This window comes from Notolepis coatsorum, assembly GCF_963971535.1.
Source record: "Notolepis coatsorum genome assembly, chromosome: 1".
Taxonomy (NCBI): Eukaryota; Metazoa; Chordata; class Actinopteri; order Aulopiformes; family Paralepididae; genus Notolepis; species Notolepis coatsorum.
This window is the reverse complement of record NC_140165.1, coordinates 63,100,751-63,115,711: the sequence shown is the minus strand read 5'-3', so window position 1 is coordinate 63,115,711 and position 14,961 is coordinate 63,100,751. Positions and strand designations below refer to the sequence as shown.

Here is a 14,961-nt window from a genome sequence, read left to right as displayed (position 1 = left end):
ATTATGTTATCGGAGCTATCAATAACGCTATCGAGTTTATCGGGATGACGTCATAATTGCTGATATCGGCCCGATAATTATCGTGCATCCCTAGTTTCATGTCTATCTATATCTCCCTCTCTCTCCCTCCATCTCTCCTCTGTATCTCCCTCTTTCTTTCTCTTCCTCTATATCCCTCTCTCTCCCCCTCTCTCCCTCTATCTCTCTTTCTCTCTCTCCTTATCTCCCTTTTTCTCCCTCTCTCCCTCCCTCTCTCACTTTCTCTGAACTGCATATGAAAGACAAACTGATGCCACGCAGGCACCCACTCACCCACCCACGCAGATACACACACACATTTGAAATGTGTATTTATGTCCACATAAACAGAAGTACAAGGAAGCCTCATACAAAGGACATAAACAATGCGAGTGCAATCAGAAAATTATGAAGAACAGTCAGGTACATCTCTCTCTCCCTCTCTCCCTCTCTGGCTTTATTGAGGAAGGGCACACCTCTATCAGCTGAGTAACAATGTTCATCAAAGTGTTGAGTGCTACAGTGTAGGTTAGTATATTAGGACAAGTGCATACCTACATGTATGACCTATATCTATCTACTACTTTTGGATATGAGCATTTTTTTCAATACCCAACTATGTAGTGGCCGCTTGTCGCTAGGTTAGGCCTCCTGCTGGGTCCATTCACTGGAATAACAAAGGAATGACTGGGCCTTTACTCCAGGTGTGAAATGGTTCTAGTGACAATGATCACATTGAATTCTGGGAGTGTAGTTCTCTCATCAGATAGCTGAATGAACTTGGATCAAGTTCAAGTCCTATCCTGAAAAGTAGTTAGGATTTTACCAGAATGTTTGATAGGACATTGATTGAAAACTATCGTCTCAAATTTGACAATTGATGGCTTATTTTGAAGGTATGAATCTGTAATTTTACATTATGTAACACAAAAAAAAGGGAAAATTCTGAGAAGGTGGAGCTAGTTACGAGCTGCTCACCCTGTCCACGGTAGCCCCGTTAATCCTCAGTGGTGTGTGTGTCTCCTGCTGTCCTCTCCTATAATCCACGATCAGCTCCTTGGTTTTACCAATGTTCAGGAGCAGGCTGTTGTCCTGGCACCAGCGTTCCAGTACCTCAACCTCCTCCCGGTAGGCCTTCTCGTCGTTGTCCGAGATCAGCCCCACCACCACTGTGTCGTCTGCGAACTTCACTATGGAGTTGGAGCTGAACTTGGCCACACAATCGTGTGTGAAGAGTGAGTACAGCAGGGGGCTCAGAACACAGCCCTGGGGGGACCCGATGCTCAGGGTGATGGTGTTGGAGGTCTGACCCCCCACCCTGACCGCCTGGGGTCTTTCACTCAGAAAGTCCAGTACCCAGGCACTCAGGGCGGAGCTCAGGCCCAGCTCGATTGCTTGTCCACCAGTCTGGTGGGGACTATGGTGTTGAACGCTGAGCTGTAGTCAATGAACAACAGTCTCACATAGCCCCCCTTCTGACGGTCAAGGTGAGAGAGGGTGCTGTGCAGTACCTGGGAGACCGCGTCGTCAGTGGACCCGTTTGTCCTGTATGCAAATTGCATAGGGTCCATATCACTGGGGAGGGAGGCACAAATGTGGTCCTTGACCAGCCTCTCGAAGCATTTCATGACCACAGAGGTGAGTGCCACCGGTCTGTAGTCATTTGGACATGTTGGGGAGGGTTTCTTCGGTACAGGGATGATGGTAGACATCTTGATGCAGGCAGGGACCACTGACTCCGCCAGGGATTGATTAAATATGGCGGTGAACACCGGGGCTAGCTGGTTGGCACAGGACTTAAGTATGCGTCCTGTTATACCATCTGGGCCAGCAGCCTTCCTGGTGTTCACCTGCATAAATGCTCTTCTCACACTGTGTTCCGACAACGAGAGAGCGTCCCCGCCCCCCCGTGGTTGCCCCCCCCCCCCCCCCCCCCCCCCCACAACAGCCGGCTCGCCAGTGACGTCACTAGCCGGAGAGCTAGCAGCGCCACTGTCTACACCAAACCGAGCGTAGAAAGAGTTGAGCTTGTCCGCGAGGGAGGCGTCGTCGCTCCCCATTGAGGGGGCGCTGACTTTGTCAGTTATTGTCTTCAGTCCCCTCCCTCTGGTGGAGTAGGCGATGTGCTGAAAAAAGGACGGCATCACTTTCTTCAGGTTCGCCTGGTTGAAATCGCCAGCCACGATCATCGCCGCGTCCGGGTGTTTGATCTGGTGTATATTGAGGTGATCATGTAGTACCCCCAGCGCTTTGCCAGTATTGGCCTGTGGGGGAATATATACGGCGGTCATGATGACCGCGGTAAACTCCCGGGGGAGGTGGAACGGTGGATCAGTGCTACAGAATTGGATCCCGAAATAACAGCAACAACAAACCTAGGGTGGTTATTGCTAGCCTACGTCATATTGGAATAAAAGATATGATTATTCGGGAGACACGGAAGATGAAGGGTATTCTGAAATACAACAGGGAATCAGTTTATTTCTACGAGGATTACAGCCGTGAAGTTGTGATTCTACGAGCCCGTTACAAATCAGTGATGTCTCTACTTTATGGGAAAGGTCTCAAACCCATACTGCGGTATCCTGCAAAGCTTTCCATCACCGATAAAAAAGGACAGAGGGTCCATCTTTCCTCGCCTGAAGACGCAGAGGACTACATGGAGGACCCGCGACGTGAAGGATAGGCTATATACGGTTTTCTTCTTTTTTTCTGATCACTTCATTATGGCTTAAACACCAAACGGCGTCAAATACATTTTGTAACCTTGATTTATAAATAGGTTAATATGTGACGCTGGATATCGTATTATTTTAATGGTTCGCTATATCTGGGCAGGCTAGATCTATGAGTTTTATGCAAGTCATTGTGTGGGGACTGAGGTTTTCCCTGTGTGGGTACACTTTCCTGTTGTTGACATATAGGAATATTCTGGAATTCTAACAACGTTCTGTGACATATTGGAATACTCTGGAACTTTAATAACGTTCTGTGACATATTGAATGTTCTGGAACTTTAAAAACACTCTGTGACTATACACACCATAGATATCTATAATACACACGGCTTAGATCATCTCCGGAGGAACAACAGTCTTCACAGCGGAACATCGCCCACCCCAGGCTTGGGGGACGAACTGCATATACGTATTTAAAACCTTTTTATTATTTTGCAATAGGTCCACTACTTTTCCATTTTATTTCATCTAGGTGTTTAAACTTAGCAAAGTTCTTTTAAAATGTAAGTAAATGTTCTCTACTCTTTGAGGTTTCTCTAATTTAGCCCAATACCTCTCTTTTATTCTTCGGTGTGTTTTAACTTACACAAGTTCGTATAAGGTTAAAGTGAATATACTATGATATTTGAGGCATATTTTTTTATTTTTTTTTATTTTCATATCTCCTTTTTATTTAACAGGAGAGTGGCCAAGCCACTGTTGACATTCTACTAATGGTAGAATTGATAGTTTTAGATCCTATGGCAATTTGCATAGGAAAGTTAAGGATGAATTGCTCGTTCTGGGCAGAACTGGTCGTGTACTTAACACTTTGAGGACCACAGTCTTGCAGCGATTTATGCCTCAGAGGACAGAGGTTTGTTTACAAACCGATGTACTTTCTAAGAGCTATATATATAATTTATAGTATTGCTATCTGTCCATTCTCATTGTCACTTGAGTGCATAAACCGTGCCTTCATAATGGCTTAAAGAAAATAAAAATCCATCAGCCATTTCTGCTGTATATATACGAATGAAATAAAACAAACTGCGTAGCATCCGGACTATTACAGAGCATCTATGGATGAAATGGGGGCGGCGGGGAACGCAGATTAGTATTATTGATTAGCAATAGAGTGTGCGTTCAGGTAGCCAATGTCAGTGATCAATCACGTTAGGTTTTAAAACAATGTCCAATCCAGCTGTGATTTGGGGGAATAGTATCCTACCGTCAGGCCATGTGATCGCCGGCAGCATTTCTTCATTAGTCATCGGATTCTGGTAGATCGATATGTCCATTGGCTAGTCATAAATCCCATTATTCCAGGCTGAAATATGCGTTCGGTAACGTGATCAAAGATGGAGGGTCTTCGTTTGGAATCGAGGCTCATACGATCCGCCCACAGACTGTAAAAGATTTTTTTTTACAATCTCCCTCAATGATACTGCAGTGGAGCGATGGCGCCCCTAAGCGGATCTGGCCGGTATTGCATGTTTCGAAAATCAAATATGTGGGTAGGTCATGGATCTCGATCGCGGACGTTAATAGTTATAAATATGGAATAAAACAATAACAACTTGCCACGGCTATATACGTGGCTCTGGTCCACAACGCATGGAATCGAAACATGTATATATACGTGGACGGTCCTTAAAGTGCTAAAGGGAGGGAGGGAAATGGGAATAGGGGATTATATGTATGTGTTTTCTATATGTTTGTTATCATGCTCAAGCGCGGCTCTCAACAGGACCTCAATAGTTGGATATATATCTTTTATGAATCGCTACTCCAGACGAATTACACACAGGAATACTGCAACATGTTTAGATTATGGCTAGTTTGAATATATTGATTTGGAATACTGGGGGTCTAAACATGCAACATAAACGCAAAAGCGTGCTTACATTGATGAAAAGCAAACAGGTTGATGTGGCTCTTTTAAGCGAAACGCACCTTTTATTGCTGACAATGTAAAGCTGGCGGATAAAATATATCAAAACATAAGCCACTCATCTTTTGGAACTAGATCTCGTGGTGTAGCCATAGTCGTGAAACGAAAGTTGAATATAAAATTGTTGGACGTATGGTCTGATGCAGATGGCCGAGTAACCATTGCTAAAATAGACTACAGTAACAGGAAAATCGCTTTGGTAGCGGCTTATGCCCCTAATCTATACGACGCTAACTTCTATGCTACACTCACTAGAGCAATGTTGGACCTCCCTGAGTATTCATTTATAACTGGTGCGGATTTTAATGCCATCTGGGATCCCTTGATTGATAAATCTAATCTCACCACTTCCAATGATCAGAAACAGGCCTCTAATGCATTACAGGCTTGGGCCAAGGATACAGGTGTAAATGATCTGTGGAGATTACTCAACCCAACGGCCAGAGAGTACTCTTTTTTTCTCAGCAAGACACAAGACATTTTCTAGAATAGATTGTTTTTGCTTCCCCTAGACTATTTGATAGCTTTGACGTGGAATTGGGACCCAGTGCACGTCAGATCACAGCTATTTACTCCTAAAGGGCTCATTTAGTAGAATGACATCCCGAGCCCCAAGATGGCGTTTTAACTCGACACTGTTGAAAAACACTGAATTCAATTTACAATTCAACATTAAACTAAATGAATTCCTGCAGATTAATGCGGGTTCGGTACAAGACCCCAGAATGTTATGGAGATCGGTAAAGGGTTTTATTAAGGAAAACATTACTGTCTTTGCCTCCAACATCCGCAAGAAACGTCATTCCAAATGGGTAGAACTGGAAACGCTTCACTCGTCGTTGTTCTCCTCTTTACAACGCAGCTACTCATGTCGATTGGAGTCTTAAATTAAAGTGTTAAAAAAAGAGATTAACTCCATTTTAAGACAACAATCTGAATTTCAAATACGCAGTACAAGACAACATTATTACTTTCATGGCTCTAAACAGAGTCACCTACTAGCTATGAAGATACGATCCAATGCACAATTTGCTGATATACCTGCTAGGGGTGGACGGTATAAACGGTATATACGGTATGGATTTTGACTATACCGTGTAACCGGTAGAGCAGCTCTAAAATAGCAATGACGTCATGTAACCACAGCGCAACTATTTCAATCGCATTTGCCCCTAAAAATAGATAGAATTAGTCATAGATAATAGATATGTGCAAACTGGAAAAACTTATTTAGGAGGCTTCGCGCAGTGGGCGTGTCAACACGCAATTGTCATTTCATAATAAACACATATCACCGTGGCGCACAGCAAGTTTCAATTTCAGTTCCTGGCATTTTTAACCAGTGGAGAAAGGTAAGAGATTTCTCTATCGTTTTTCTTATATGAATTATTCTACGTTAATAAAACATACCTGGTGATCAACTACAGTTTGCTGTAAACATTATGATGTGTGTAGTGTTATGATAACGACGGCTGCAGCGGGAGGACGGCTGCAGCAGTGGATTTGCGAATAGCATGCAGCTGCAGAGCCGCAGAGCCAGGGGCGCTTTCAGGTCTGGTCACAGGCCCGCTCAACAGCGCCGCCCCACCCAACGGCTGAATTGCCAATGGCTGAATTGGAGTATTGCACAGTGCAATACTCCAATTCAGCCATTGGCAATTCAGCCGTTGGGTGGGGGGGCGCTGTTGAGCGGGCCTGTGACCAGACCTGAAAGCGTCCCTGGCTCTGCGGCTCTGCAGCTACATATGCTTCTAGCAAAATCCAGCATCCAGCCCCGCTGTTTGCAATGGGAGCAGCACGGAGTCTCGACTCTGGACTTATTTTATTTGGAATATAATGACTTTATACGCTAAAGTAGCCTAGTTTTAAGTTAAAATATTATAAATCTACATGCCTTGAGGATGTCATTCTTTATATAGCCTGCCTATCAGGCAAAAAAAATTATTCTAACGGAAACACTGATACCGTGATATATACCGTTACCGTCTATGCTTCAAATTATACCGTGATATACATTTTAGACCATACCGTCCACCCCTAATACCCGCTATTAAGGACCAACAGGGACTTGTCACAGACCCCAAGAAAACCAACGAGACTTTTAGTGCGTTTTACTCTAACCTGTACAAGTCAGAAGTGGTATTCGATCATAATAAACTAGATACATTTCTTGATCAAATTAACCTACCTAAACGTTCAGAGGAAGACGCTAAACAGTTAGATGCACCTATTACACTAGAGGAACTTAGGGAGGCTATATCTGAATTGCAAAGTGGTAAGGCACCTGGATGGGATGGTATCCCACCAGAACTGTACCTCTCATGTTGGGATGTAATTGGACCCCTATTACTTGACATGATTTTATACTCAATCAAAGAGGGGAACTTCTCCAGGGACGTTAATATGGCACTCATATCTGTCCTCCTTAAAAAAGACAAAGACCCCACGAATGTGGTAGTTATAGACCCTTAACACTTTAACTGCCGGGAAACGCTTTAGAGCGTCATTCCCGGCCATGCTCAAGTTGCCGAAGGACGCTGTACAGCGTCTTTAATATCAATATTTCAAAAATCTGTGATCGGATTCATATTTCCCCTCCGCTGGCCTGAGATCCACCAGGAGGACCCACTGAGCTCTCTGGCGGTTCAGGAGCGCCATCTGGTGGCCGATCGGCGCAATCGCCAAACAGGAAGTGCTGTGGAGGTTGTGCTGGTCGGCCATATTACTTCCGGGCACTCGGTTTGGCTGCCGGCACTCTGGCTCGTCACATTATATAGCGATCCATTGCCAATAACTCAATAAACAACATGATTTGGACGTATATAGTATTATACAAGCTGGAAATGGTTCATCAGGATAAACATCCCATAATCGAAAACGGTCTACACCACGCTGATCGTCCAACGGCGCGAGGAAGATCCGGTAAGATTCAACGTTATTTTTGAACGTGTTCCATATAAACTGTTATGATGAACATATGACCCACACTAGATGAATGATATAACGCTGCCCACGGAATTATAAACGATCCCCCGCCCATCCGGTCATCATCAGATCATACGTAGATCATTCTAGAAGTACGTCCAATTGAAATTTTTTATATCGCCCCGATTGCCATCGAACTGTATTTCATCATCAATATAATGCATTTGGGGCTATAGATCACGTTCTGGAGAAAGCTGCAGAAAGAGATGAAAACATACTTATACATTAGACCATACTTTACTATGAATATGTGAATGAAAAAGTTTAACGTTGCTACACAATGAACAATACATATAGGACTTTGAATGGGCCCTAATAATGGCAATGTAGCAATAGAATTAAAAAAGTTATAGCCATGCAAAGAAGGGGTACTTCTCCATAGACAAATAGAGCCGGCAACCTATGGTATATAATGAATTTAACCCATGGCACCCAAAGTGTTTTAAGCCTCCTCGGAACCGATATTAAGCCGTACGCTAAGGTACTAGCCATCAGACTTCAAAAGCATATGACATCTTTAGTTCATCCTGATCAGACAGGCTTCATAAGAGGCCGCCTGATCACGGATAATATTAGACGATTACTGCATGTGATAGACGCCAAGCAAGGAGGCTGTACCTCCTGTAGCTGTATTATCCTTGGATGCGATGAAGGCCTTTGATAGGCTGGAATGGTCTTATTTATGGGCAGTACTTGGAAGGATGTGGTTAGGAGACGGATTCATTAATATGATCAAAGTACTATACACAGATCCGTCGGCCATGATTATAACAGGGAAATTCACCTCCCCAAACTTCCCTGTGTCGCGTTCGTCCAGACAGGGTTGTCCTCTTAGTCCCGGACTGTTTGCTCTATCTCTAGAACCTTTGGCACAGTATATAAGAAAATCCCAATCCATAGAGCCGATCTCAATTAAGGGCACACAGCATCATATCAGTTTATATGCGGACGATGTAATAATGTTCATGCAAAACCCTACCACCTCACTACCTCATCTTCTCAAGGTAATAGATGATTTTGGCAATCTATCGGGATTTAAGATAAACTGGCCAAAATCGGCCTTCCTTCCACTTAATGTGACTGCGAAGGCTACCTCACTCCCAGTAAATATACCAATGGTAGAACACTTTTGATGTCTTGGAGTTGAAATATTCCCCACTATATGCCAAACGGTGAAGTATAATTACACCGGATTCCTAGATAGGATCACAAACAACTTCGGCAGGCGGTCAAAATAAAAAAAACTCAGTGCAGGCCCGAGCATCAATAGTTAAGATGGATGTTTTACCTAGAATCAACTTTTTCAGCTCGATGTTGCCGTTACACACCCCCCCCCCCCCCCCCCCCCCCCCCCCCCTGTTGGTTACTGGCAAAAATTACACTCCGCCGCATATAAATTTATTTGGAACAACAAACCTCCACGAATAAAAAGATCCACTGCACAGAGAAATAAAGCCGACAGGGGTTTAGCATTTCCAGACTTCAGCTACTATTTTAAAGCGTTCTCTTTAAGACCACTGATCACCTGGTTTGATTATCAAGCATCTGTATCCTGGAGAATATTAGAAGAAAACATAGAGGCACCACATAGACTGCAGGATATAGTATACACCAACTTATCAATTAAGCAATGCAACTTGAAATTTAGCCCTCTTATTACACATGTGATCCGGATATGGCGTGACACACAGAACAAATGTACTAACCAACATAAATGGCATAGTCATTCTCCCCTATTTAATAACAATTCACTCCTTATTGCACAACAACCTATCAGATTTACCAAATGGGAAAAGAAGGGCATACATACATTGGGGGATGTCTTCAACGACCGGGGTTTTTGCAGCTATAAAGATATATCTAACAAATTTAACCTCACCAACTCCTTTTTATTTCTATCTACAATTAAGAGCAGCTTTAAGGGCTCATGGAGTCCCATTAAAGGTGCCACTTGAGCACCATAGATATCACAAATTCTTTTATGAAAAGGAGACATTGAGAGGCTTCGTTTCTGACTTTTATCGTCACTTACTTACGTCCTCATATGATGTCCTTCCTCTAGACTTAATCTGGAGGAAGGATATACCAAACTTGGAAGTAGATTTTGATTGGGATGAAGTTTGGGCAAACGTACGGCTGTCATCACGCAACCCGGATCATCAACAGATTAATCTTAATTTTATTCATAGGACTTACTTAACTCCTAGACGTTTGCACCTAATGGGGCTCAAACAAGACCCTCGATGCTCCTTATGTTTAAACGGTGAGCAAGCAAGAGCATATGTATTGTATTGTATTTATTATGTGTATATCTTTTAATCTACATTTATTTTGATTTAAGTACTAAGGACTGTTGTTATTATTATGTCGGTCATAGTCCTGTGATTTATTGTGGATTTCTACTGTTAATGTATTGTGTGTCTAGTTTTATGTTAAAAAAGGGAAAATAAAAAACATTTGTTCAAAAAAAAAATGATTGGACTTGTTTCTTTTTCTTTTCTTCCATTCACCACTTTTAGCTCTATTTTAGCCCTATTTTTAGCCCTATGTATTTGTCCATCTTTGTTTTTAACACGTACTAAATAAGTGTATGTTATGTATTAACCGTTTCTATAATTTTTTTTATTTTCTTTTTCCAATCAATCAAACATGGTAGTAACATGTAGTAACATGGCTGCAGACCAGGCCGGCTGTACTCACAGGGACCTTGGAGGTCCTCAGGAACTCCAGCAGGGCCTCCAGGGAGCCCAGGGTGGAGGCCTGCACGTAGACCCCCTTCTCCTCCAGCTTGATGGAGTTCAGGGTCTGCTTCAGCTCCCGGATCAACTCGTCCTGCAGGGAGAACACAACGTGTTACCAGGGGTGGGAATCGCCAGAGGCCTCACGATACGATATAGTTGGGTCAAGAACCAACATTCTGTGACCATTCTCTGGCTAAGATGTTTTGATGATTGATTTGACTTCTATGGACCTTTTATAAAATATTTAGCCCCCGTGTCCCTCCGAAAAATCCCGGCATTTTTTGTCAGATGGCCAAATCGAAAATATCTGCTGACGCCATCTTGAAAAATTTACTTTTGATCCAGAGCACCTAGAATCATGTATGAATACACTTTTTTGTGTAAGTCAACCATGACGATTCCAATTCTGACATTAGTTTGACTCTATGACATCAATTTAACCCAGAAATCCAAGATGGCCACCATCCAGTAGAGCAAAAATGTAGAAAGAGACAGCAGAGCGAAAATTTAACTTTTGAATGGGAAAGTAAGATTTGGTGTTTGGGCAGGGCTTCAGACTAACAACTTTCCCAATAGCTAGCTAGCTAGCAACAACAACTAGTTAGCTAATATAGTCATTGTAGCCCTGTGTTTGGGGTTTGTTAACCCTTGTGTTGTGTTCGAAAGCTGTTTCTTTCAGGAGTTATTTTGATGATGTTCTGAGCTTGTGCTCAGCCTTCTGTTTCAAAAGGTATCTTGGACCACGCCATCTCGCCATTCCTTGACATGAAGAACTCCTGTTGACCTCGCTCATCCAGGCCTTCCTCTTCAATAGACTGCAAGTGTGTGTGTGTGTGTGCGCATACGTGCGTGTGCACATGTGTGTGTGCGTACGTGCGTGCATGCGTGCACTATCCCTTCATACAATGGGTTTCACGCTGGCTTGAATATGGAGCAGAGGAAGAGCAAGGCTTATTTTCATACATCTTACAATAAACCGCCCAACAAGTCAGTTGTGAATGACATCATGGAGAAGCTGTCTACCATCATCGCAACTAAGCACATGCCCTTCGCCTTCTTAGTGGGAGATCATCCTGTGTACGTCCTCATCACTCTGCTCAACGCCGAGAACCCAAACAAGTACCATGACATTGTACCCTTTCTTGGTCCCTTCCATACACAGTGTGTGATGATGAGCGCTATCTACAAGCGCTACAAGGGGAGTGAGCTAGGAGATGTACTTGTGGCAGGAGGAGCTATTGCAGAGGGCTCCGTCGACCGTGCACTGAAAGGCAAGCATTACAAGAGGGGGCTGCGTTGCTTGAGGCTCATCTATGAGGCACTCATGAGTCAGCTGGTAAAGGGGAGGCTCATGCCCAACCTGGCTGATGAGACAAGGGAGAACCTTGAGATTCTGAGAGATATGAGTCTCTCCCAAGAACTCCGTGCAGCTGCACATGCGGCACTGGAGGATGATACTGACCTCGAGAGCCTCATCACCAATTTATTCACCCAGGTGGAGGCCAGTGACATGGCGGACTACTGGAGGGACTTCCTGTCTATGACAGATGCACTCATGCAGAATGTGCATGCAGTACATATCTGCAACTTGGATGAGTATGTCAGCTCTCTGCGTGCCATGCTGCCATGGATGGTAGTGTACGACAACAATAGGTATGGAAGGTGGCTGCCTGACTTCTGGGCAATGCTGACAGCTCTCCCTGCTGATCAGGTCGCCTTCCTTCGTACTGACTTCACTCAGTCCATCACAGGCAACCCCTACTCCAACATGGCCTGGGACATGTGGATCGGGTGTACAATGAACAAGGGCAGCAAAATGAAGTCTGGCTGGCTCTCCATCCTCCAGAATGAGAAGCAGCTGCTGGTGCACTCCAGAAATGTGAACAATTTGGCCAAGATCCGGGTGGCTCACAATGCCCTGGCCACACACAAAAAAGCCAAGAGGAAGCACATAGAATGTGGTCCGAAAAGGATGAGAGAAGATGAGCAGCGCGTGCAGGACCTGGTCGCATGCATGCACGAGTTTGATTCCTTCCCATTTGATCCAGCCTCACCCACCCTCCGCACCCTACAGTCAGCCATGCCTGCCTCTGATGAACTCATCGCGGACTTCAACTCAGCCTATGCTGTGGGAGAGGAGAAGTTGACCAGCTTCTTGCAAGACCGAGTGTTCAGTAAGAAAACCTCCCTCCATGCACCTGTCCCTCTGAGCAAACGCTTGACATTTGCCAAGCAGCCCTGCATGGAGAAGCCCGGGGAGGAACTCAAAGCAAGAGCTGCTGAGATGGAGCGGAGTGCTCTCAAGGCAGTGATCGACCTGGTTGAGGTCAGTCAACTTGTGAATCTCTCAGAGTTGCTGGAACATTGTGTTGTCGAGGAATGTGTGGCCTTATTCAACTCCAATGGCACATATAGGAAGACACAGAAGAGCAAGCTCATTCAGAAGCTCTCTCTCCAATCTGTAGATCTGCAAGAACCCTACACCGCTCTTGTCGACATGATCTGGAGGATGGCAACCCCATCAGCAGAAGATCGGCAGACACAAGATGGCACCCCATACAAGTGGTTGGACTATGTCCACAAGGTATCATCCATCATCCTTGCCTGCCATGGTGATGCTGACCGTATTTTCTGTGTAAATGACCCGTACGACGCAGCATACTCAACTAAAGATGATGAGCGAGATCTGTGGGTACAAGGTAAGGTACATGTCCCCAACACCTACATTAAGCTGGGCGACCCCTTCCCCTCTGCCAGAGAGTTCAAAACACTGCTGTGTAGCGTCAGCAACAAGGAGCGGCTACAAAAAGTAATATGCAGCTATCTGACTGACCTTGTTGCACAGGGTGTAGATACAGAGATCGTCTACTCTGTTGGCTCCCACTGCACCAACTTGTCAACCCAGCAACCAATGCAGAACTACAGCTTTGACCAGTCTGAGGCTGACACCATCCTCTTCTCTGCTTACACAGTTCTACGTGAGTCAGGCTACAGTGGCCCTGTGGTCATTGATGCAGCCGACACCGATGCCTATGTCATGGCAGCGGTCATCTCTCAACAGCTGCCCGGTATGCTCTGCATCAAGAGAAAGCAGAACACGGTCTTCTGCCGTGGCCTGGTTACTGAGGAGATGGCAGATTGTATTGTGCAGCTACACTGCATTACAGGCTGTGATGCCAATTCAGGCTTCTATGACAAGGGTAAGTCGTCGGTGTATGACAAGGTGGCAAAGAGCCCTATGGCACGACGGCTGCTCTCGCGGTGTGGAGATAGCCTTGACCTTGAGGAGGAGGTGCTAGAGGAGCTGTTCGAGTTCACACGACATGTTATTTATGGCGACAAGAAGAGTAGCACCATGGCTGAGGCCCGTGCCACAAAGTGGAAGAGAATGAAGAACAAATCATTCATCCATCTCCCTCCAGATGCAGATAGCCTATGCCAACACTGCCTCCGTGCCAACTACTTGGCATATCTAGTGCGCCACCCCTCCCTGAAGCGACACCCTTCGCCACTCAGACATGGCTGGGAGCTGGTGGGTGGTCGCTGTCGCCCTGTCCGCCACACACGACCTGCTCTCCCATCACATCTACCTGCACCAGGGCCAGCTGAAGAAAGTGAGGAAGAGGAGAGTGAGGAGGATGATGATGATGAGAAGGGAGATGATGATGTATGGAGGAGGAGGGGTGATTCATTGGAATCTGATGATTCAGAATCTAGTGAGGCAGAATGCTCTGATTCGGACTGATCATGACATGTTTAAAGTGGTTTCATTGTTGGGGCGCTCCAGTAGCACACCACATAGTGTCGCGAAGCGGTCGTCCCGGGTTCGTTTCCCAGTCCCGCGCGACCATTTGCTGCATGTCTTCCCTACCTCTCCTCCCGTTCTCCCTCTCTCCCTCTATCGGTCCTGCGTGGCCAGAAAAAGCTGAAAATGCTATAAAGTTAAAAAAAAATAAGTAAAAAAAAAAAGAAAAAAAGTGGTTTCATTGTTAATCTGTTCAAGTTACAGCTATTTAAGAGAGCGTATTTTGAAGTATAATTAGTTATCTTATCATACTGTACATTCATCAATTATTTTGCTGAGATCCTTATGAAGGTAGTTTGTTTAAAGTACAGCAGTAGGCCTACCATGGTAAAATTGGTTTTGACATTAAAAGTTACATTTTCGCTCTACTATATGGTGGCCATCTTGGATTTCTGGGACAAATTGATGTCATAGAGTCAAACTGATGTCAGAATTGGAATCGTCATGGTTGACTTACACAAAAAAGTGTATTCATACATGATTCTAGGTGCTCTGGATCAAAAGTTAATTTTTCAAGATGGCGTCGGCAGGTATTTTGGATTTGGCCACCTGACAAAAAATGCCGGGATTTTTCGGAGGGACACGGGGGCTAAATATTTTATAAAAGGTCCATAGAAGTCAAATCAATCATCAAAACATCTTAGCCAGAGAATGGTCACAGAATGTTGGTTCTTGACCCAACTAATACTATCGCGATACTTGCGTCACGATAGTATCGCGATACTAAATATATCGCGATAC

At 44.6% G+C, this 14,961-nt stretch overlaps 1 protein-coding gene across 1 annotated transcript in view; it reads right to left on the bottom strand.

Annotated features, from left to right (window-relative positions):
• The window catches only part of eif5b (eukaryotic translation initiation factor 5B), a 118,426-nt gene that overhangs the window by 12,920 nt on the left and 90,545 nt on the right, over positions 1–14,961 (bottom strand). The window contains 1 exon segment of the mRNA XM_084323004.1: positions 10,375–10,506. Within this exon segment, the coding sequence (XP_084179130.1) occupies positions 10,375–10,506 (132 nt within the window).